This window comes from Panthera tigris, chromosome E2 (genome assembly GCF_018350195.1).
Source record: "Panthera tigris isolate Pti1 chromosome E2, P.tigris_Pti1_mat1.1, whole genome shotgun sequence".
NCBI lineage: Eukaryota > Metazoa > Chordata > Mammalia > Carnivora > Felidae > Panthera > Panthera tigris.
The window spans coordinates 26,328,327-26,352,244 of record NC_056674.1 but is presented as its reverse complement, the minus strand read 5'-3'; the positions used below and the strand labels follow the sequence as shown (position 1 = coordinate 26,352,244).

Sequence of the window (23,918 nt, the reverse complement as noted above, 5' to 3'; positions counted from 1 at the left end):
TCAAGATTCAGACACTTAACCAACTAAGGCACCGGGCACCCCAAAACACACATTTAATGTGAACTCTTTCTGGCATTATTCTCTTAAAACCCAGATAGTTGTCTACATATTAGGTTTAAACAGATTCTAGGTTGAAAATATTAAATTTTTACATTCATGAAAGAACACGAGTACTCTTAATCAACCTCTGCTAATGCTCTGAGTAACTAACACTCTCCATTCCCCCAAACATCCTTGCTGATGTCTACAGCCAGCTTACTCTCTGGTACCCCAGCACTCTTCTGCTCCTATCAGTTGAACTGAATTTTTGTGTTTAGAGTAGGTGTGTATACACTTTTCTTTGTTTGGTGCACTCACTATTATAATTTGCTAGATTTGCTATATAACTGTTAAGACATAAATGCATAAATTGATAAAATAAAGGACGTTTCAATAAAACTAACTTAGATGTTCTAGGAAGATTCAATAAAACAGACTGCTTAAAAATACTATAAAAGTAAGTATGCAAGAAACTTACAATTTTGGGGGAAAATGCAGAATCTAGTGAGTGCAGAATGAGTGTCTTTACAACTTATTTCACTCTAAAGAAATAGAAACTGAAAATCATAGATACTGCATCACAGGGATGCTTTGTGTAAGAAACACCATGAAGAATTCTAATAAAGCAGGCAATTCACAAAGAAAAGGTCACAGCTCCACATGTTTAAAAACAGACAAAATATATATTTACCATTTTTAAAAATTATTCTTCACTTTAACTTCTTCCATAAATTAACAAACTACTAGTACTGACAATGTGAATAAAAGACTTGCTTGAGTATATAAAAATATAAAGCAATCAGTAAAAGTCAATTTTAGGATAAGAACATTTCAACTACTGTGAATCTCCAGTATCTCTTACTGAAGGTCAAATTTTATTGTCTTGAATAAAAAGGGACAAAACAACTTAGTATTAAAGAAGGGAATACTGTACCTGGAGCTTCTCTTTGTTGCTTGTTCGAATAATTGAGGTCAGAATGTCTGGTAATGCTTCCCTTGGAAGACTATCTAAAAGGCGTCTCAATTTAGCAACTGCAGGGACAGACATATCCAACATTTCCACCAACTACAAGGAAAAAGAAGTCTTTTTAATGAAATTTGGTATTATTTGTGAATTTAAAATGTCAAGTTGCTATATAGGTTTAATGTTCAGGCCTCAGAGTCTTTGTTTTTGAAAGATCACTGATTACTAGAAATCTAGGCATTTTACTGGCCTCAGAGGAAAAGAGAGAAGTACATTCAAAATATCAATCAGAACTGAAAAGCAAAAATGGCCCTCAAATGTGTATAATACAAATGTTTAAAAGGTTTTGCAAATTTGTGATTTTATTTTTTATTTTGAAAAAAATAAAAATCTACAGAAAATTTACAATAGTACAATAAACTATCCTTTTTCTCTCTAAGCGTATGCACACACACACATTTTTGCTGAACATTTTATTTACTTGTTTTAAACATTTATTTGTTTTTGAGAGGGTATGTATGCACAAGCAAAGGAGGGATAGAGAGAGAGACACAGAATCCGAAACAGGTTCCAGGTTCTGAGCTGTCAGCACAGAGCCCAGCTTGAACTGAGATCATGACCTGAGCCAAAGCCAGACATCCAACCAATTGAGCCACACAGGCGCTCCACTGAACATTTTAAAGTAAGTGGCAGACATCATGACCCTTGTTCTTAAGAACAAGGGCATTCTCTTACATAATCACAGTGTAATTATCAAATTCCGGAAATTTAACATAGCTGATGCTATTATGCTAACCAGCTGAAATACTGTTTTTTAGTAGAACACTTGGATTAAGCAGAATCTGAGCACTGACTGTGAATGGTTTTTATAAAAACAACTTCCAGGGTATATCCTTGAAAGAAATCATTAGGTTACTGACAAAAATTCCACTTTTCTTCTGGGTACGTGGCAGGACTACTCTCTCACCTCCTCTGAATACAAATGAGGCTATGAGTCTTGCCTTGATCCATGAAATGGGGGGGGGGGGGGGGGGAGAGGGAGTGACAGCTCCTTCTGGGCAGAAGCATTTAAAACCATTGAGAGATCTGCCACATTTCCTTTTCCAGCCTCAGCATGTTTTGAGATGAATGTCTACCCCTCTTGAGTCCCTCAGTGACTCTAACAGGTAGATCATCACATGCTCTAGTTTTAGGCATAAAGCATGAGTGAGAAATATACCTTTGTAATATTGTATGCTGAGATTTTCGAGTACTTTATGCAGCAAAACTTAGCCCACAGTGGCTAATTCACAGATGACATGCCAAATCCTCATTTAGTAATAACTCTGGTAAGATTTCTTAGGCCAGTAGAATCAAATCTTTCTAAAGGCACCGTAATTTAAGAACCTGCCTAGAATCAAGGGAATGAAAGCACAGTTATGATGAAGTTATTCAGGTGGGAGAAGTAGATAATAAAATTTAAAGACCCTTTCTCCTAAGAATTCATCTTAAGAAAATAAAAGTTAAAACTTATTTTGCAAGCACTTACTGAGCACAAACTACTTGTTAGACACAATGTACTGCTCAGTATGGGATGGCTACAGCAGGGATGAATTCGAGTTTGGTAGGGGAAACAGACCTAGAAGATAAATTTCAATACAATGTGATAAGCATCATATAAAGGACTGTGGAAGCACAGGCAAAGGAACACTAAGAGCCCACAGGAGTTGGGAAAGCATAAAATCTGAAAATTCAGAAAAGGAAGAGCACTCCCAGCAGAGAGAACAGAAGGGACATGAAACAACAAACTGTGAAGCTCTCTGAAGAACAGTGTGACTAGAAGATGGTTAAAATAGGATTAAATAGAATTAGGAAGACCTTTAATGTTATCCTAAGAAATTTAAACTTTATCCCATACTCATTAAAGTCTTTTTTTTTCAGGGGAAAGGTAGGTCCAAAACTTCATAGAACTGATGGGTCAGAGAAAAAAAAAAAAACCAGAACGAGACTGGTCAGGAAGTTATTGAAGAAGTCTACCAAGGACAGCTATAAAAGGAAATGTAGGAGATGAAAGAAAAGTATTAATTGGAAGCAACCTCAATGTCTAAAAAGAGGAAGGATAAAATTATGATACCCTAACTCAATGAAATTTATAAACATACTTAATATGAAAATTAGACATGGACAGGAAAACACAACATGACTTAATTTGGACTGAGATCAGAAGACAAGCCAAAAATTAAACTAGATGCAGGATAGCAGTAAAATTATGATGTTTCTCTCTAAAAATTCCTTTAATGTCATTATAAATCTTTACCTGTCTAAATTTTTTCTGTTGATTCAAAGTGAGGAGAAGTAAAAAGCAAAATACAATCTCTATGAAGCTGTGTCCAACAGAAGAATGAAGACTCAGGGAGTATAACCCAGAAAAAAAAAAAAAAAATTGTTTCTCCCTCTACCTCCTTCCTTTTTTTTCATTATCAGGTTAGTTAACATTCAGTATAGTCTTTCAGGAATAGAACCCAGTGACTCATCTCTTATATATGACACCCAGTGCTCATCCCAAAAAGTGCCCTCCTTAATGCCCATCACCCATTTAACCCACCTCCTTCCATCAACCCTCAGTTTATTTCTGTATTTAAGAGTCTCTTATGGTTTGCCTCCCTCTTTGTTTTTATCTTATTTTTCTTTCCCTTCCCAATGTTCATCTGTTAAGTTTCTCAGATTCCACACAGGACTGAAATCATACGTCTTTCTCTGACTTATTTTACTTAGTATAATACCCTCCAGTTCCATCCACTTTGTTACAAATGGCAAGATTTCATTATTTTTCATTGCCAAGTAGTATTCCATTGTGTATGTATACCACATCTTAATCCATTCATCAGTTGATGGACATTTGGGCTCTTTCCATAATTTGCCTATTGTTGATAGCGCTGCTATAAACATTGGGGTGCATGTGCCCCTTTGAATCAGCATTTTTGTATCCTTTGGATAAATTCCTAGTAGTATAATTGCTGGGTCACAGGGTAGTTCTATTTTTAATTTTTTGAGGAATTTCCACACTCTTTTCTCCCTCCATCTCCTTCTTAACTGGCATAATCACTTATTCCAGTCTTCAAAATGAAGTTTCTTTGTTCAGAGTAGGTTCTACCTTTCAGTCCTCATAGAAATTATAGCTTCAAGTTTTTTATCTTCCTATTGTGCACCATACTAAAAGTGTGTTGCTTCAAATGCCACTTCAGGTACAAATGCCAGACACTGTGAGCAGTCTTTTCAATGACTAAGACCTTTAGACTCTGCCTGATCCTCACAGAGCCAGTAACAGCCACTAGATGACACCAACAGAAAGTAGAAGACTACATTTTATGATATATTTCAGTAAGGTTCCAAATAAAATGGGGTGAGGGGAGGAGCTTTCTGTTCAACTGAAAGTTAACCAAAACACTCAAACCTAGAATTAAAAAGTCAAATATTTAATGCACCCCTAATATGTGCTTGCCTTCTAGCATTCTAGTTAATCAAGGCTTGAACCATTTTAGAAATCAGTCTACCATAGACTTCATCTTCCATAGTTACTGCCAATCTCAGTGTGGCCTTGACTTCTGAGCCAACAGTTATATAATTTGCTACCTAGATGTTCTTGTGACAAATAGCTTTTGTGCAATATTTTAATTTTTAGCATTATTTAGATTTAAGAACCATCTGGTTTGGAGATACTGCAAGTTATAAGGAAAGCTCTAGAAATACTCTTTGAAAAAATAGACAGGGTTGGCTAGTATTTCCTAGAATGATTTAGGTACAATCACAGACACAAGCAAATTGAAATCAATATATTATATTACTAAAGCATTTAAACATATGCTGCCCTAAAACTGCAACCACTCAACAGATTCATCATGTCTTAGGGCAGCAAAGGAATTGAAGAAAATGGAGTTTTAAGGAAAAAACTAAAAGCAACTCACCTGTACTGCATATTTGTAAAACTGTTCTGATAGTTCTCCTAGCTCCTCCCTAGTTTTACAGGTGTTGGGAAATTCCTCAAGCCGGTCCAACTGTTCCACTTCGGCAACAGGATATGGCTTCTCCTTCAAGACCTGCACAATCTGGAAACGGCACAGGCCTGTAATCAGCAAAGTATAGTGGGGCTTGGGCCAGTTGCTGCCTACAACCTGAACCGCCAGGGCAGCCGTCCCAATCCTGAAAAACACACAAAACAGAACGTTACAAATGTTCAGTGTGGTAAAACTGACACTTGCCTCAAAAGGTTGCCTTTGTTGAGAAATCCTTTAAAGAACAAAGAACATCTGAAGTGGAAATGAATTATTTCTCTAATTTAGCATCCAGCACATGGTCTATGAAGTCATTACCATGAGCAGGGGGGGCAAAGCAGGCCATCTCATTCTAATTACTACCTCCTTTAAGATTAGGTAGAAATTCCTAAAAATAAAAATGTAAAAGTAGTTGACAATTACATAGCTTAAATTCATTTTGCTAGGAACGAGGCAATATTATACCAGAATACTAGCATTTTAAACAGACTGAAATATAAACAGCATGATGTTAAACCAACCTAAGAAATCTGTTCTAATAACCAGTTTTGCTAACAACATCAAGCCAGGTTTTTTTACAGAATCAATTACTGAAACTTCCACTTATCTACCTTATCACAAACTGTCACCAAATCTGAGAATTAACACCTATGCCCATGAATATGAAATTTCTAAACGTGGGGACTAAATATTAGAGGGCACACACTGTGATGAATGATTAAAGTTATAAACCTGAACCTAAGTGGTAAACACCCCATCTAATACTAACTAAAAAAGTTCTATTTAAGTCTTAGCTCCTTATCAGAACATAGAATTCTGACCAAGTCACATATAACCTTAATTCATGGAAGGAAGTCTCACCCAAACTAAGCCAAAATTATACAAAATACAAAGCTCCACATTCAGAAGACACGTCTAAATCCCAAACTAAAATTATATCTTCTCCCCTCAGCCACAGGAAGGGTTGCAATTTCAGAAAAGAAATGAAGTAAGGTGACTAGAACTCCCAACACCCTGGGGAAATGGTAATCCTGGAATATCGCAACTGCCCATCTCAAACACACTGAATCACACACAAATACAGTGTGAATATTTCAGTGAATTTGCTTACTTCTATACACTATTTATTCTTGACTACTTCCTTATAAATTATTCATTCCATAGACTATGTGGAACTTTTGGCTTCCCTCTGCCATTCAGTTTATTTTGAGTGATGTCCAACTTTCCTTCACCCTTTCAGTCATATCATGTGTACATGGATAAAAACTGATTCAAATGGTATCCAAAGCCAAAAAATCAGGAAGATAATTTGGTGGGAAGAAAAAATATGATATACTTTAAAAAAACCTGAGATAATTTGGCAAGTCCCTATTGTTTTATTTGTGTTGTGGCTGCTTTTCTTCAGTCATTAATGGTAGTAGGCTATACCTCCCACTTCCTGAAAACCAACTCAGATTGCCTGAGAAAGTTAGCAATACCTGAACTGATCAGAGACCAAAACTACAATTCCCTTCGGATATCGACCATCAATGCTTGCGCAATGCAGAGAGGTCACAGTTCTGTCTGCCAGCAACATTAACAGACAACAAACAAACTGGATCCCTGGCCTAAGGAGTTTGCAAACTGGAAACCAAGGAGAACCCAAAGTGATATGAGACAAGTCCAAACGTTCAGATTAGGAGATAAATTTTCATTATTTGAGCCATGTCCTTGATTAAAGTGAGACTAAAAATGAGTTTTCTTACAAAGCAAGCAGAATACTTTTATTAACTGTGAAAGGAAGATGTTTCAAACTGAAAAGAGATCGAGTTGGATTTATACAATGCCTCTCCTCCTAATGAGATAAAATATATAAAGGTTTTACATTCGTTAATTGGGTTTTACTTTAAATCACTTATAGCTGACTAGAATGTACCCTTTTTAAAGAAAAAACATGATCTGTGAAATGATAGGTGGCTAGAAAGAGTACCTGGTGAAAGACATTTTGGGTGGAAAGCTCTTGTGAAAAAGGACCATGTTTAATGTTATTTTAGACAAGTTTTATTGTATTCGGGCAATAGTTTAATCATATATAGGTAATAAGTAAATAAAATATTTAATCTAATATTTTCCTACTATGATAACAGGCTTTGAATTAAGTCAGTCATCTTTCTAAATATTCTAGTTCTTCTATTAATATTTGCTTTATTAGGCTTTACCAAAAGGCAACATTCTGATTTTCATACATTCAAATGAGTAGTGTTCCTTCCCTTTAGGTAGTAGCTCTGTAAATCCACACTTTAATTACTGTGATATTTTATAGTTCAAAGAATTTTTGAAAGTCCTAACTGGGACCTCCTTTCAGAGTTGTAAAATATTGTTTTCATCCAAACAAAGTCTGATTAGGATGGGTATGATTTATGTACTTTGAAAACGGACTTAGATAATTTAAGAGTTCCAAAAATATTTGAGAACTATCAACTGTAGTGGTGGGAAAACCTAAGAGCAGCACTACAGTTTTCTAAGATGAGTATACTGTGTAAATACCCAAACTCTGGTTTATATGCCAACCACTTTCTTTTCTTTTTTCTTTTTTTTTTTTACTTTAAAGCTCTCCATCTTTATTGGAATCTTCAATCTTCCAAATCTTTTTCTGTAATGACACTTGTTTAGTTCTGGCCATGTTGAAAGAATATGGGGCCTCCCCTCCCTTCTCCCCCAATCTCCATTTGTGAAATTTACATATAAAACTACACCTATTTGGGGAAAAATAATACCTCCAACATACAGCTTTATTGCTCTGTAGCCTTTCATAAGTATTATCTCATTATATACTGCCTTTCACTATTGTGAAGAAGGTAGCATTATTTCCTTATTATAAATTAGTAACAGAGATTCAAAAGAGTAAACAGATTAATTATCCATGATTACAAAGATACTGCATAGGCAACACTGCATAGGGGGCCTGAATTAGGTTTTAAGACAAATTTTACTTTAAGCACCACAATGGACAATGTAAATCTGTACCAATTATAAGTACAAATAAATATTTATTAACATAGCTTCTAAGTAGGTAAAATACTGGAAAGCACAGCTATTATTTAATATCTCCTGTTTACATCTTAATTACCCTTGATTCATCAAGGTAAGCATTTCTACCAAAACTCTGGAATCAAAAGTTATACTTCTTTGGGAAAGAACAACTGGGACATCTTTCTAGTTTTCGCTTGTCTTCACCCTACTTATAATCTTGAATATTTGTTAATTTTGGGCAAAACTCATCATTATGATTAATAATTTAAAAACAAGAAGTCTATTAGGATAGCTCCAAGTTCTACAACAGATGAGACTTCTGTTGCTACAGGACTTTTGGTTTTCACTCCTTTATTAAAACTTCGTTTCTGGGGGGTGCCTGGCTGGCTTAGTCAACAGAGCATGTGACTCTTGATCTCAGGGTTGTGAGTTCAAGTCCCCACACTGGGCACAGAGATTACTTAAAAAAGGTAAATTAAGAACTTCATTTCTGAATTTAAGAAACGCCACTTATAGACACTTTCCTTAAAAAGAATAACTGCAGATTAGGAAAATCTAAGTGGAGCTATCCATTACATACTTGCTAACATAAAAGATTAAATTTTAAAATGTTAGGATCATCAGGTAATATTTCCTAAATACCTAAGAATGCTAACAGATAAAAATAGGAGTAATGCCTGGACAAAGAGTTGACCCAAAATAAGAAACTGTACATCTGCTATATATAAAAGAATTTATTTCTTGTGAGACAAATGCCAGTGAAACTAATTTGCAGTCTCAGAGGAAGAAGCCAAAAAATGAAGAGGGACTGAGAAATCAGCACTCTGAGGAAGTGAAGTCACATATCCTGAAGAATGTAAGCCTGGAAGAAAACTGGATGACCATCTTGAAATGCATGAAAGGACAGCGTATAGGTAGTGCTAAGTTATAATCCATCTTCACTAAGGAAACAATGGCTCACTCAAGTTCAGTCAAGCAGGGTGCCCTGAGGTGGCGTAAGAGCCAAATTCTAAGCTGTATGGATAATCCAAAGCTCCTCCTTTAAAAAGGCTCCTGTGTCAGGTAACATGCCCACATACTAACATATAGAAAGGGACTGTCCTGTTCAAAACAGTAAAGGAAGTTGTTCAGGTAAGTCAACATCTGGCTCTGCTACTTTGTGTGACAAGGAACACAGGGGAACAAATTATTTCTGCTGCTCCTTGAAGACTGAGGCAATGTCACCTGGATGGTCTCAAGAAAACAAGAGACAGGAGTAGAGCACCTGGCCTCCCCTTTGGGTACTACTAACATCTGGAAAAGCAGGTAACTGAGGAAGGACAGATTTATGTATTGAAACAGTAATGTTATGGGTAACTCAATTATTTGCACTAGTGAGGCTTTTAAAAATTTTTAAAGAGTGTTGAAAAGTCATATTAGAGAAAAAAGACCTTGGAGGCTAATGCTAAGGAATGCAGTACAATCTTTCTAGATAGATTTTTCAAGTAGCAAACAATATTTTTAGGATAACAAGATGGTCCTTATAATGCTAGAATTCTAGGAAGAATCTTCAGTGTATGTTTTATAACGTAAATAAAACAATACTGCTATTAATTTAAAACAAAGGCAGCAATTTGAACATCAAGGATCATATTACATATCATCTGAATATGTTAATGATTACTTCCAAGCAGGAAAATTTAGTTATTGATGTTTTGGAGGGATTTACATAAAAGAAATTTAAAAACATCCAAAATCTTCCCAGAACATACCAACAACCTAAAATATGACTAAATCTACTTTTGAAATTCAGTGTACCCATGGGTAATCACCATACATATGTACAGAAATAAAACAAAAAAATCTAATCATGAGCACTCTTGCCTCAACAAGCAATCAAATTGCCTGGGCAGAGAAAGCAAAAATTGTGGTATAACCACAGGTTTAAGGATGGGGTCATATGTAGGGAAAATAGAATCCAACACAATTTATCAGAGTTTAATGAAACTTGAAAAGTATCCAACTCCGTGCAAGCAATAACCAAAGCAGCAGATCAGATGGAAGCCAAAATGTTTTTGGTGCTTGAGAAATGCAAGGTTTTTACAATATGGGCTAATAAGAGACTGTTACAGGTTTTTCGTTCATTTGTTTTGCTTTGTTTTGGGAGGGGAGAGATAGCAGTCTCCTTTCAGAGATGCAGACAGTTATGGACTCTCCTTTTAAAAATATATATAGTCAAAAGGTTTCAGATAAAAATAAGGCATTCCTAACATTCTCAAAATCGTTCAGTCTGCAATCCCTAACTTTAAAAAGGAGTAACTGCAAGTAGGTAAACAAGGGCTATAAATTAAAAACATCTCAAGCAGAGTTAAGGATAGGAGGCAGGGGCTGGGGAGGTATGTTTAAAGAGAATAGCATTTGTTGAGCATATACTATATCCCAGCATTATCCAATAGAAATATAGTATGAGCCACATATGTAATTTTAGTAGCCACATTAAAAAGTAAAAAGAAATGGGTGAAATACTAAATTTTATTTAACCCCAAACAGCTAAAATGCTACCATTCTAACATTTAATTGATGTAAAATGTATTAGCGAAACATTTTCCATACTAAGTTTTCAAACTCTAGTGTGTACTGTATATTTAAAGCACATCTGTGGTGACTAATCACACAATCATACTGGTTTATCTGGGACTCAAGGTGTTTCCTGGGAGACAGGACTTTCACTGCTGGAACTAGTTCAGTCCTCAACAAACCGAGACAATTGGTCACTCTAGTATCTCAATTTGGACGAGCCACATTTCAAGTGCTCTCTAGTCACATGTGTTTAGTGGCTACAGTACTGGACTACTATCAAGCATGGCACAAAGGTTATTTCATTTAGTATTCATAACACACCCAAGAAATGAATGCTGTTAGTTTCCAAAATACAGAGGAAGAAATAGGCACAGGTTGTGTGTCATAGTCACACAATTAAAAAAACAAAAATACAAAGTCACACAACTAAGGCCATGGTGTAGGGCAATCTAGTGGCAAGGCTGGGGTGTCCGAAATGAGAAGCTATGAGAATATGAGAAAGTTTCAGAAAGGCAGACAAGGGAAAACGTGGGTAGGAACTGAGGGGAAAAAGACAAGAGGCAGACAAATAGTGTGGAAGAGAGGTACCCCAAAATCAATGAAAAGGGTAGTGCAGTTTACGATAGCACAGGAAAAAGAGAAAGCGTGTGGAGTACCAAGTGTCTCACTTAAGAGGGCAAAAAAACAACAACAAAAAAACAAAAAACCCACCACCACCACCAACAAAAACGACGGGGAGTAAGGGAGGGAAGGATAAGAGGAGGGGGCCCGGAAAGTTAAGAGCACTGGCTTAGGAGTCTGAGGATCTGGGGGGCGAAGGGGAGAACCTAAATTAACAGTGGCAGCTAATTGCATAGTTTTCACTACTTCATGGGTCAGACATCTGTCATCCCCACCATTTCACATGGGAGGTGACTGAAGAGATAGACTAAACCGCGAAGGCTGCCCCTGCGCCCCGAGGCCGGACCGGGCCTGAGCCGGAGTCCAGAGAGGAGGCCACGCCGCCCGCTGCCGCCACCGCGGGAGGCAGCCGGGCCTACCTGTGCAGCGGCGGCAGGTCCTGCGCGTCGCTGGCCGGGTCGGGCGTGTTGGGGATGACCCCCAGGATAGTACTCTGCAACGACGTGCCCTTGAGCAGGCGGCTCCGCACCAGCTGCAGGTTGCGGGCCGAGTCCACGCTGGTGCGCATGGTGGAGCCGGGCAGCAGCACGCCCTCGTGGGTGAGCAGCAGCGGGAGGCGGCTGGGGATCTGGATAGGGCTCACCGACGACATGGCGACGGCTATTCGCGCTAGGGGGGGCGTCAAAGGGAGCAGGACACGGCAACCGGCACTAGCCCCACCACCCCAACCAAAGCTCCCAGCAGTCGGCGCGCCTGCGCGCCGCTGCTTCCGGCTCCGCCCTACGGCCCGCCCCCGGGCTCAAACCCCGCAGCATCGCACCGCCCCCTCCCGGAGTCGCTCGGCTGGTGCGCGCCGTAAGTGTACAAAGAGAGGCGCACTCCAGCCGCGTGAGACCCACGTTCTCCAGGCTTGCTCTAACAGTCTCTCCTGAGGCTCAGCCACAGGGCTGTCCCCGGTGTTGAAGCTAGAGAGAAGATCGTGTTTAAATTGTACCTACTTGAAATGTTTTTAATGTTTCATTCGAATTGATATTAGATTTTTTTAAACGTTGCAATAAAAAGTTCCCACCGTTCAATTATAATAATCAGAAAATTAACATCACTGTTATCTAATGAGTAAAGCTTATCCAAATTTTGCTAGTTTTATCACTTATGTCCTTTTTCTGGTCCAGGATCCCAGAAAAATCACTTTTCATTTAGTTGTGATGTCTCCTTAAATGTGTGTGTATATATAGATAGATATATCCATCTATATATCTACCTATATACACACATATATATAGATAGATAGATATCTATATCTATCTATCTATATATATTTCTTTTTTCTTTTAAAACCGTGATACTTTTAAACAGCATTGGTCCATTATTTTATAGAATGTCCCTCAATTGGGGTTTATCTGATGTTTTCTTGGGATCAACATTATACTTGTTTTTGCAGAAAGACTACAGAAGAGATGTGGCCTTCTTGGTGATAATGATGATTGAAATGTATTATTAATGGTGATTTTAACTTTGATTACCTGGTAATGGTGATATCTGCCAGGTTTCCCTGTTGTAAGTTAGCATTTTTCTCTTTATAAGTAATAAATATGTTGTGGGGAGTTAATATTATGTGTATTAATTGGAATTCTGTAAGAAAAAGCTGCACATCTCCCTCATTATTTACCTATTCAATTTTTTTATGTTAGTAGGAGTTCATGGATTTTTTTAATGGGTTATAACCCAGTAGTATCATGTGTTTCATTGCTTGAATTGTTTCAAATTTGGCCATTAGGAGCCTCTTCATGTTGGGATTTTACTTGGGTTTGGCTGTAGGTTGCAGATGGAAAATTTTCCCTGACTATGAAGTCCAGCACTGCTCTTAGAATCCAAGAGAGAATTGAAATTTCATTCAAATCAACAAACATTCACAGAGGAACTGCTAAGTGCAAGGCCCTGGGCTAACTGTGGAGAGTATGACATAAGACAAGTTTATACCCTCACGCATCTCTTGGCCAGGGGACAGCCCCATAGAAGGCTGAGTGTGATACAGGGCAGGTGGAACTGTATGTTTCTGTGTATGCCGCAGATAAGGGAAAGGAGAAGGCAGGTGTACAGGCTGCTATGGTGGAGACAGATATGCAGGAACTTGAACACTCCTGCCCACAGCTCTTTCTTTGACATTATCCTACCTTCTTTCATACACTCACTAAGCAATATTAGAATACCTACCAGGTACTAGATGCTACTTTAGGTGCTGGGGATACATCAGTGAATAAGACAGACAAGGTTACTGTTTTCATGGAGTTGAACTTCTAGTGAGGGAAACAAACAATAAGCAAGGAGAATAATTTCGGATGGTGATAAATCCTTTAGATGGTTAGAGAAGGGCTTTCTGGACAGATGACATTTCAACTGGGCCCCATGCTTGGAGACGTAGCAATGCAAACCTCAGGGGGTGAGGGTCCAGGGGGTGCTGTTTCAAGGCCAAAGAAGCAACACAAAGACTTTGTGGCTGGAATGAATTTTGGATATTTGCAGAACCTTCTCCTGAAATTCATTGAGAGTGAGGGTTTGTGGTATGGATAACAGAAGTGGGCAGGGTCAGGAGGGCAATGTAAGAGGAAAAAGATTCATTAGGGAGTCTAGAAAGAAGTCAAGGTCTTACTCTAAGTCTGACATAAGCCACTGGCAGTTCCAAGTTGCAGAATAACTTTTCCAGTTTATGTTTTCGAGAGACCATTTTGGCTGCTGTATGCTGTCTGTGAACGCTCCGAATTTTACCCATCAAGTTATACTCCTAATTATACAGAATCCTATGAAGATGGTTGTGAGGTTTATCCCACTCTATTAGAATATGCTCAGGATTTTTTTGAATCATTGGACAGAGAAGCCTGGCAGTTTTAAACTGAAATTAGGCAGTTTGCAGAGACCCTGAATGGCTGGGTTAGATTTTTTGAGGCTCTTAGTGTTTTAACAAAGAAATTTAAAAACCATCTGATAAACTTTGTGATAAATATCTCAGACACTTATGTTTAATGCTTTTAACTTGCACACATATACTCCTGCCCCCATAACAAGAATAACACACAAAATTGGTATTCTATTCACATAATCACTGAATTTATCTTTTTAAAAAAAGTTTATTTATTCTGAGAAAGAGAGAGAGCATGTGTGAGCAGGGTAGGGGCAGAGGGAGAGGGAAAGAGAATCCCAAGCAGGCTCTGCGCTGTTGTTGCAGAGCCCATCTTGGGGCTTGAACTCACAAACCAAGAGATCATGGCCCTGAGCCAAAATCAAGAATTGGACACTTAACCGACTGAGCCATCCAGGTGCCCCAAGGATTTTTCTTTTTAAACAAATTCACACTGCACTATAGAAACTGCAGTGGGAATAGGTCCATGTTTAAATTGCTTGTTTGATGAATACTTTCTTTTAATCCTATGATTATATTCCTGTGATGGATGTGTCACCCCACCTGGGAAAGCATCAGGACTCTAAATGTGAGGTCTTTAGTGACTTTGTGGCTTTCCTGGCTCCTTCTTTGAAAGACTCTACATCTACATCGTTTATTTATCTATCAAAACATTTATTTATTATTTTTAAATGTTTTAATGTTTATTTATTTTTGAGTGAGACAGAAGAGCATGAGTGGGGAAAGGGGCAGAGAGAGAGGGAGACACAGAATCTGAAGCAGGCTCCACTCTCTGAGCTGTCAGCACAGAGCATGACGCAGGTCTCAAACCCATGAACCATGAGATCATGACCTGAGCTGAAGTTGGATGCTTAACCTACTGAGCCACCCAGGCACTCCTCCATCAAATATTTATTAAGCATCCACTGTATGCTGAGCACTGTACACTAGATTCACAGATACATCAATGAACAGACAAACACGGTCCCTGGTTTCAAAGAGCTTACATTCTAGTGAGGTAGGCAGAAAATAAATAAGCCAACAAAGAAAGAAATGGCCATTTCAGAAACTGATAAGTAAGGGAAATGTAATAGGAAACTATGTAGAAGGTGATAGGAGGAGGACTTCAGTGTTCAGTAGGGAGGTCTGGCAAGGTTACTCCCAGGAGGTGGTGTTTGACCTGAGACTGGAATGGTGAGAATGGACCAGCTCTGCGAGGAGCTGGAAGGAGAATGTTCATGGTAGAGATTAGGACTAGTGCAAACATCAAGGTGGGGAAGAGCTTCCTAGTTGCTGGAACAGAGGAGAAGGCCAGGTACTGGGATGTGGGGACTCAGCAGCTGGGAAGATTTCCTCCGGAAGCTATTGGAACTAGCAAAAGGGAATAAACCTTGGGGCAGAGAAAGTTGACTAGCACAGGGTGTGAATGGACTGGAAAAGAGAGGTATAGGAGGAAGGTCTAATCATCTAAACCTCTTTGGGGCCTGGCTTGCAGGTGCCTCTGCTCCTTGCCTTGGGCACTTTCCTTACCCACTGGTGTATCCTCTGGCCTTAGACACTACATCCTGCTGGGTACGTGGGAAGCACAATGAGGAAGTAAGTCAGTTCCTCCAGAAAGCTCTTGCCACAGGTTACCTTGCTGCTGTGCACCACCCCCCCCCCCCCCACTGCCTTGTTCCCAAACTGTTTCATCATATGCAAATGGCCCATGTCTAAACCAAGTTCATAATCATGACTCTCCCATCCCCCCCAAAAATGGGGAGAATACAGGGATGGAAACATCTGTTTCCTCTCTGTTTTTATTCCCATCACATCCTGGTCCTTACCCTGACCACAGTGGTGGTCTCGCCACTAATCAGATTGAATATGCTTCCACTCTGGTTCTTCCCAAGAGGAAATTGGGAGGCCAATGACTTCTCAAGGACTGCCAAAGAAAGTTCTGGAGGGAATTCCCCCTGGCCAGTCAAGGAAGCAGAGGTGGCCCTCATCACATTGGAGGGTGGCCCATGCTAATGTGTGGCAGAGGTCCAGGTACGTTAAGATGAACAATTTGTGTTCTGCAAACATATATTCATTGTACACGTTTGCATTTCATTAATTTCCATTTGGTTTACTTTTCCCTGTTTTTAGTTTCCTGGACAAATGCTGTATAGAAAAGGGTCACACCTTTGAAATCCTCAGTGTATCTCTCTGCAGGTGTTTAAAAATAAAACAGATTGGCAGATCATACTAAGCAGAAAGGTGACAGAAAATCTTATTTATTTATTTGAGAACATGGTTCTTAGAGACCAAACAAAGAAATTAGGTGTGACCCTTTTCATACATCTTGATATTTCATTTTCCTCTTACTTATTAACATAAAGCAAAATGTCGAGGTGCATTCATGTTGGAACTACACTCATTCACCAATTGCAATGGTAGCTTGGTACAGACACAAACATTTATTGGCACGCCAATGATGCAGCCCCTTGCCAGCTCATGACTTGCAATCTAGAATTTGTTGCCTCCACTCCCTGCCTCCTGCCATTCCCTCCCCTGGAAATCTTTAGGTAGTGAATGAACTGTATTGCAATACACTGTGGTCCGATCCCCAGGGACTTCTATTGAATTATACCAATTTTACTGTAATGTGTCTGTGTTCCAGGCTGGTTCACGGCAGCCAGAAATCTTGTTTCTTCCCAGAGTCTTAAACAAATTGTGTGACACTCTCTCTTACCCAAAACATGTCCTTCTCTCTCTTTGTTCATTTCCATCATCCCTGAGAGATTCACTTATAGCGTCACATGGCAAGTATATCTCATACCCTGATGCCCCCCCGTCTGGGGACCCTGTCTTGCATGGTCTATAGCAGAATTCCAGAAATGGAATCCACCAGTTCTGGTTGTGATTTGCTGAAAGGAAGTGGGATGGGAGGGAATGGAATAAAGGCATTTGGAAAATTCTTCTCCCAAGACTGGGTAGTGTGCAAGTCTACTTACTCGAAGCACAATCCAATATTTCAATGTCAAGAGCTGTATCTGAACCCTAAGACAGGCTCCATAATTTGCAGGATCCAGTGCCAAATGAAAATGTGGGGCTCCTTGTTCCAAATTATTAAGGATTTCAAGATAGTGACAGTAGAGCCTTAGCTAAGCCTGGGCCTTTCTGAATATAAGGCTCTGTAAGGCACTGGGCATACCCCATGATGCTGGCCCTGTTGGTCATACCCTGGTCATACCCTGTTATATACTCTCTTTTTCCATTCCTTCAGAAATATTCTTAATTGCCATCCCCTCCCCCAACCCAGGCACATCGGTGTTCTGGAAGTGAGTCACATACTCAGAAAGGTAAAATGGAAAGCATTTTAATATATTTTATAATTTTTTTGCTTTTTAATGTTTATTTTTGGGAGAGAAAGAGAGACAGAGCATGAGCGGGGGAGGGGCAGAGAGAGGAGACAGAATCCGAAGCAGGCTCCAAGCTGTCAGCACAGAGCCTGACGCAGGGCTCAAACTCACGAACCGCGAGATCATGACCTGAGCTGAAGTCGGATGCTTAACCCACCGAGCCACCCAGGTGCCCCTGCATTTTAATATATTTTTAAAATACCTTGGGTAATTTAAGATTCCTAAATTATGTCCAGCTCCAATCCCCTGATTCTGTGAAAACTGAGAGTCAGAAAATGGCAAAATTGCATTTTTTAAATTTATTTACTCATCCATTTATCCTTTATTTACTGAGTACCTGTGATCCTTTTAGCACTCTCCCAGGCTCCAAGGATTCAATAGTGAGCTAAACAGACATGTCCCTGTCCTTGTGAGGCTCTCTATTTAGAGCGGGAAATGAACTCTGAACAAATAACGATTCACACAAATATTTAATTACAAACTGGGGTAAGAGAAGAAGCATGGTTCTATGAGCAAGCTTGGCCCTAGGTTGTAGGGTTGGGAGTGGGTGGTTAGAAAAGGTTTCCCTAAGTGATCTTAAGCCTCAGTAGATGTTTAAAAAGAGGGAGCCATTCCAGAGGGAAGAGCAGGTGCTGTGTCAGTGGCCCAACCTTCTGCATGACCCTGGCACACTCCCTGCAGGGGGATGTCCCCCTCTCCTGACTGCTCAGGGCTGAATCTAAGCTGCTCTTACCTGCTGCCTTTTCAGATTCTCTGATTCTTGGAAAAGAAGGATTGGCAGAAGAGCTGAAAATGACCAGGAAGAGGATATACTGGGTCCCCAGGTCTTCTGGTGGCCTCGTGAATCTTGGCATGGACATGAGCGATGACATGGTTTCAGGACTCAGCTATGTAAGTAGGTCTCCTTTGCATCAAAATACCAGGAAACTGAATTGACAGGGTATTCTCAATGGTCACGAATTAGGTTAGAAAATTTTGTCCCATATTTATTCAACCACCTTGACTTCTTTTAATGGATCTCAGGCTTCACAATTAGATGAATTGTACTCTCTGGTCATGACACACCCTCTTGGTCTGTCTATCTACCTATAATCTATCTATCTATCTATCTATTGCCTATTTATCTATATATTTACTTATAATAATACAATAAGCACCGGTAAACCCATCAACAACTCACCACCTTGGACCTTAACAATCACATCCAGCTATTGATCTTCTCCCCGACTTCATTCCCCAGCTTTCCCTACCTGAAGTAAACACTGTCCCAGATCTTTTCTCATCAATCCCTTACTATGCTTTTAAGATACTATTATTTATCCTATATGAAGCCTAAAGACAATATTCTTTTTTATTTTAGTTGTTTCCCACTTTATCAATTTCTAAAAATGTTTATTTTTGAGAGAGAGAGAGAGAGAGAGAGAGAGACTGAGCACAGGCGGGAGAGGGGCAGAGAGCGAGAGATACGGAGTCCGAAGCAGGCTCCAGGTTCTGAGCTGTCAGCACAGAGCACGATGTGGGGCTCGAATCCAAGAACTTGGAGATCATGACCTAAGCCGAAGTCAGCCACTTAACTGACTGAGCTACCCAGATGCCCCTGTTTCCCACTTTATCAAAAGGGTCACATGTAATGTTTGGGGCTTACTTTCTTACTTATTGATTTCTTTTTGGTAGGTTTACTCTCAGAGGGCAACTTGGTCTCACATTGTGTGGGTAACTAACTATAGCTCCCTTTATTCTTGTCTACACTGTGTACCACAGATAAAAAAAATGGGGAGGTAGAGTGACCTGTCCAGAGGCACCCAGTGAATGTAGGGCATACCCAAGGCTGGGACTCAGTTGTCCTAACTCCTGGCCCACTGCTTATTCCCTACCCAGCAACCTTTTTTTTTATTTAAAATTTTTTTTAAATCTTTATTTATTTTTGAGAGAGACAGATAGAGTGTGAGCAGGGGAGGGAAGAGAGAGAGGGAGACACAGAATCTGAAGCAGGCTTCAGGCTCTGAGCTGTTAGCACAGAGCCTGACGCAGGGCTCGAACTCATGAACTGTGAGATCATGACATGAGCCAAAGTTGGATGCTTAATGACTGAGCCACCCAGGCACCCCTCTTTTATTTTTTTCTTTAAATTGAGGTATAATTGATGTGAAACTTACTAGTTTCAAGTGTACAACATTTATTCAATATTTACATGTAGTGCAAAAAGGTCACTACAATATTACTTCCATCATCACATATAATTACAAACTTTTTTCTTGTGATGGGAAATTTTAAGATCTACTCCTTACCAGCTTTAAAACATACAAGGCAGTATTATTAACTGTATCAACCATGCCATACATTATAACCCCATGACTTATTTATTTTATAACTGAAAGTTTGTATCTTTTCATCCCCATCACCCATTCTGCCCACACCCCACCCCTGCATCTGGCAACCACTGATCTGTTCTCTGAGCTCTTTGTTGGTGTTGTTTTTAAGTTCCACATGTAAGTGAGATCATACAGTGTTTGTCTTTCTCTGACTCTAGCAGCTGGATGTGGAAAGATCCATCATCCTTGGGTGGCCAACACTCCAGGACAGTATGAGGTCAGGAAACTGATGCTCTTTTGGTTTTTCTTTCCCAAGAAAACTTACACCCTAGAAGACAGCCCCTGGAGCCAGCAGGTGAGGAAGCCTGAGACACGAGGGACAGCAACAGAGCTCCATTGGGGGAAGTATGATGCTGCCTGGAGAACCATGATTCCCTTCCGTCCCAAGCCACAGTGAGTTCTGAGGGGGAGGTGAGGGGCAGTACCCATTATGACAATGTTCCTCAGACACAAACACATACATCCCTCCCAAAGATGTCTGAACATTCATGTCACCAGCACAGCCAAATAAGTCTAGAGCAGCCTGAGGCACATCAGAAGGCAGAGTCAGATCATTCATTCATTTATTCTTTCATTCATCTATTTATTCATCCAACAAAGATTCACTGAGAACCTACCAGACACTGTGCTAGACCTCAGAGGAAAAGTACTAAGCAAGGCAGACATGATTCTTGCCCATCATGGACCACGCACTGGGGAAAAAGACAATAGCAAGTAAACTCATAAATAAACATGTGGTTACAAGCTGCTTGAAGACAGTGCTATGAAGTTTGGGGGAGGGGGGAGGTGGACGGTGCTGAGGGACATTGAAACAGTGACAACTTGGTAGGTGCTTGGTACTTAAGCTGTGCTCTGGAGGATAAACATGATTTTACCAGGCCAAAGTAAAAGAAGGATGATCTGAGCAGAGGGAACAGCATGTGCAAAGGCCTGGCCTTGAGGTGAAAGGAATACAACATGATGTGTCCAGGAACTGAGAAGGAGGTCAGCATCACTGGAATCATGTGTGATGATGGGCATGGCATGAGATGAGATTGCAGAGGGACATAAGTCTCCACAGGGCACATTAAATATGTTAGTCTTCATTCTAAGAGAAATGAGGAGCTATTAAATGCCCTATGATGGTACCCTTAAACTTATGAGTTAAAGAAATTCAATGTATCCTTCTCCAGTAAATCAAAGTTTAAAATAACCATTCCCAAATGTCTTTCTGACTTCTACAATCTTGCTTTCAGGGTCCTGCACAGAATCAGGTACATATTCATTTATTTATCGTCTATGGACAGGACCTTAACATTCTTCTAGAATGATTCTAGAATCATCCTAGAATTGCCACAAGGACTCTGTTTTGCATTAACAATCCCATCTTCTCTCTCACGTTTGCTAAGATTTTATCAACGAACTGGAGTTGTTTTCCTATTTTTTTGAAAACCTGAGCTCCCATCACCACATCACTCCCACTGAATTGCTCTTATCTCCACCAAGAATAAAGAATGTGGGTGCTTAAGTGCGCCCAGGCAGCCTCATTGAGAGAAACATTCTGCTTCTACCAGACCTTGGGCATAGTGGCACCAGCTCACAGATTCTTGCCCTTTCTCTGCAATCATACATGGCCCCACATATCTAGTGATACCTGGTACAGACTCCCACCTTCCTAGTCCCTTCTCTCTCCAGCATGTAGACAAAGGTGTGGCTAGCCTTGCCCAGAATGCACAGTCCGGGGCTGGTGGGCGGTGAGGCTGGGAAGGGCCAGTGAGTGGAGAAGAGGGTGTAGCCCAAAACAAAACAAAAGCATCCCATGCATTTGGCATTTTGTATTCTCATCTCTCACCCCAAGTCTTTTTTTTTAACTGAATTTTCTTCATATTGAAACATACAGCATTAAAGTCAACTTTGGAAAAAAAGAAGTAGAAATTATATACAATCCCAACACCCTAGTCCAATCATTATTTCTGTATTTGTGAATCATTTCCAGGAATATGACCTTGTCATTCTAGTTTATTTACTTTTTATTCCATTTTTTATTTTTGTGAAAATTACATAAGCAAAATATAGAAAACATGAAACAGTAAGAATCTCTTTTCTTTTATCTTTACCAATTCTAATCCCTTTGTCAAAGTCAACCACTATTAATAATTTGAAATAAATGTATGTATACATGTATAAATGTGTATATATAAAAATGCAAATGCACATGTACGTATAATACATAAATATGTAAATGTGCATATACATAAATATATAAATGTGCATATACATAAATATATAAATGTGTATATACAATTGTTAATAGTGGTTGACTTTATATATATAGTTTTGTCTGCTTTCTCTCATTTCTTCCTTTTTTAAAAGTTTATTTATTTATTTTGAGAGAGAGAGAGAGAGCACATGCGTGTTGGGTAGGGGCAGAGAGAGAGGGAGAGAGAGAATCCCAAACAGGCTCTGTGCTGTCAGTGCAGAGCCTGATGTGGGGCTTGATCCCACAAACCCTGAGATCATGACCTGAGCCAAAATCAAGATTCAAATGTTTAAGTGACTGAGACACCCAGGCTACACCTTCCTCTTCTTTTTTAATGTTTATTTATTTTTGAGACAGTGAGCATGTGCGTGTAAGTGGGGCAGGAGCAGAGACAGAGAGGGGGACAGAGGATCCAGAGCAGGCTCTGTGCTAGCAGCACAGAGCCTGATGCAGGGCTCAGACTCACAAACCGTGAGATCATGACCTAAACTGAAGTCAGACACTTAACTGACTGAGCCACCCAGTTGGTTTTTTTATGTAAGTAAAAATACTTTTTACTTTTATTATGTACGTAAAAATATGATAAATTTCTTGACCCACAAGTGGCCTTTTTTTCCTTTCTTACTATGCTCAGAGCTCATTTCATGTTCTACATATAGGTCAACTCCGTTTGTGGACGCTTGTGCATTGTTTTCCACATATGGGTATACCCTATTTCTTTTCTTTCTTTTAAGTCATTCCCCTAATAATAGGTGTTTTTGTTGTTTCTGTTTTTTTTTAATTATTTTAAGTTTATTTATTTATTTTGAGAGAGAGAGAGTGCACACAGCAGGGGTGGGCAGAGAAAAAGAGAGACAGAATCCCAAGCAGGCTCTATGCCAGGGCTCAAACTCAAAAACTGTGAGATCATGACTTGAACCGAGATCAGGAGTTGGATGCTCAACCAACTGCACCACCCAGGCACCCTTGTTATTTCTGGTTTTTAACTATCACACATAATAGAGTAATAAAAAAAAAAAAAACACGCTTTTTTTTTTTTGTACATCCAGATGACCACACTGTGCTTTTTACATAGTATATAATTCATTCCTGCAAAATCTTGCCCTTGGCTTAATTTTATGTCTTTACAGCCCTTATCATAAGGGCAACTATATGACCTGTGACCTCTCTGCTAGGTTTCCTGCCCCTCAGCCCATGGATGATGCTGGCCTCTTCTCCTACTTCACGTTGTCATGGCTCACCCCACTCATGGTCCGAGGTTTGCAGAGACGCTTAGATGAGAACACCATCCCCCAGCTGTCGGTCCATGATGCCTCAGACAAAAATGCTAAAAGGTAAAGTCTTATTGGACAAACCACTGGGTTGGTTAAAGACCATGTCTTGTGGGATTGGTGACCAAGGATGCTTAAGAGTAGCAGGTAGGGTCTGTCTTCAGACAACCAAAGAATATTGACTCTAGCAAGAGGCCTCACTATACTTCATGAACCCCCTGAAATGGTACTCACTTTATATGTATCGGCTAGAGACCTTTGTCTGGAGCAAGGATTCACATCTTTTACCTGATTTGCCTAAGGGCCCAAGACCCCAAGAAAGTTAGAAATTACTGCCTATTGTCCCTTTTGCTTTTTCTTCTGGATCAGATGTTTACCTATGTCACTCATCATTAAATTCTGGGTTAGTGACTAGTCTCCGAATCCTTAAGTCATCACTAACTAGGTGTGTGGTTAAGGTTCCTACACAACCTACTTCACAAGGTAATATGAGGATTAAAGGGGGGGGGGATGAATAAACGACTTCAA

The 23,918-nt window shown here is 39.6% G+C and overlaps 2 protein-coding genes across 3 annotated transcripts in view; one reads left to right on the top strand and one right to left on the bottom strand.

The window, feature by feature from the left end:
- Nucleotides 1–11,983, bottom strand: part of LONP2 (lon peptidase 2, peroxisomal) — a 102,365-nt gene extending 90,382 nt beyond the window's left edge. For both annotated transcript variants that reach the window (XM_042969176.1, XM_042969177.1), the window contains exons 1-3: nucleotides 11,646–11,983; nucleotides 4,948–5,182; nucleotides 974–1,105 (exon numbers count right to left, since the gene is read on the bottom strand). In XM_042969176.1, the coding sequence (XP_042825110.1) occupies nucleotides 974–1,105; nucleotides 4,948–5,182; nucleotides 11,646–11,878 (600 nt within the window). In that variant the 5' untranslated portion in view covers nucleotides 11,879–11,983. The remainder of the gene's footprint in view (nucleotides 1–973; nucleotides 1,106–4,947; nucleotides 5,183–11,645) is intronic.
- Nucleotides 11,877–23,918, top strand: part of LOC122233998 (ATP-binding cassette sub-family C member 11-like) — a 30,103-nt gene continuing 18,061 nt past the window's right edge. The window contains exons 1-4 of the mRNA XM_042968080.1: nucleotides 11,877–12,081; nucleotides 18,257–18,399; nucleotides 20,137–20,273; nucleotides 23,250–23,453. Of these exons, the coding sequence (XP_042824014.1) occupies nucleotides 11,877–12,081; nucleotides 18,257–18,399; nucleotides 20,137–20,273; nucleotides 23,250–23,453 (689 nt within the window). The remainder of the gene's footprint in view (nucleotides 12,082–18,256; nucleotides 18,400–20,136; nucleotides 20,274–23,249; nucleotides 23,454–23,918) is intronic.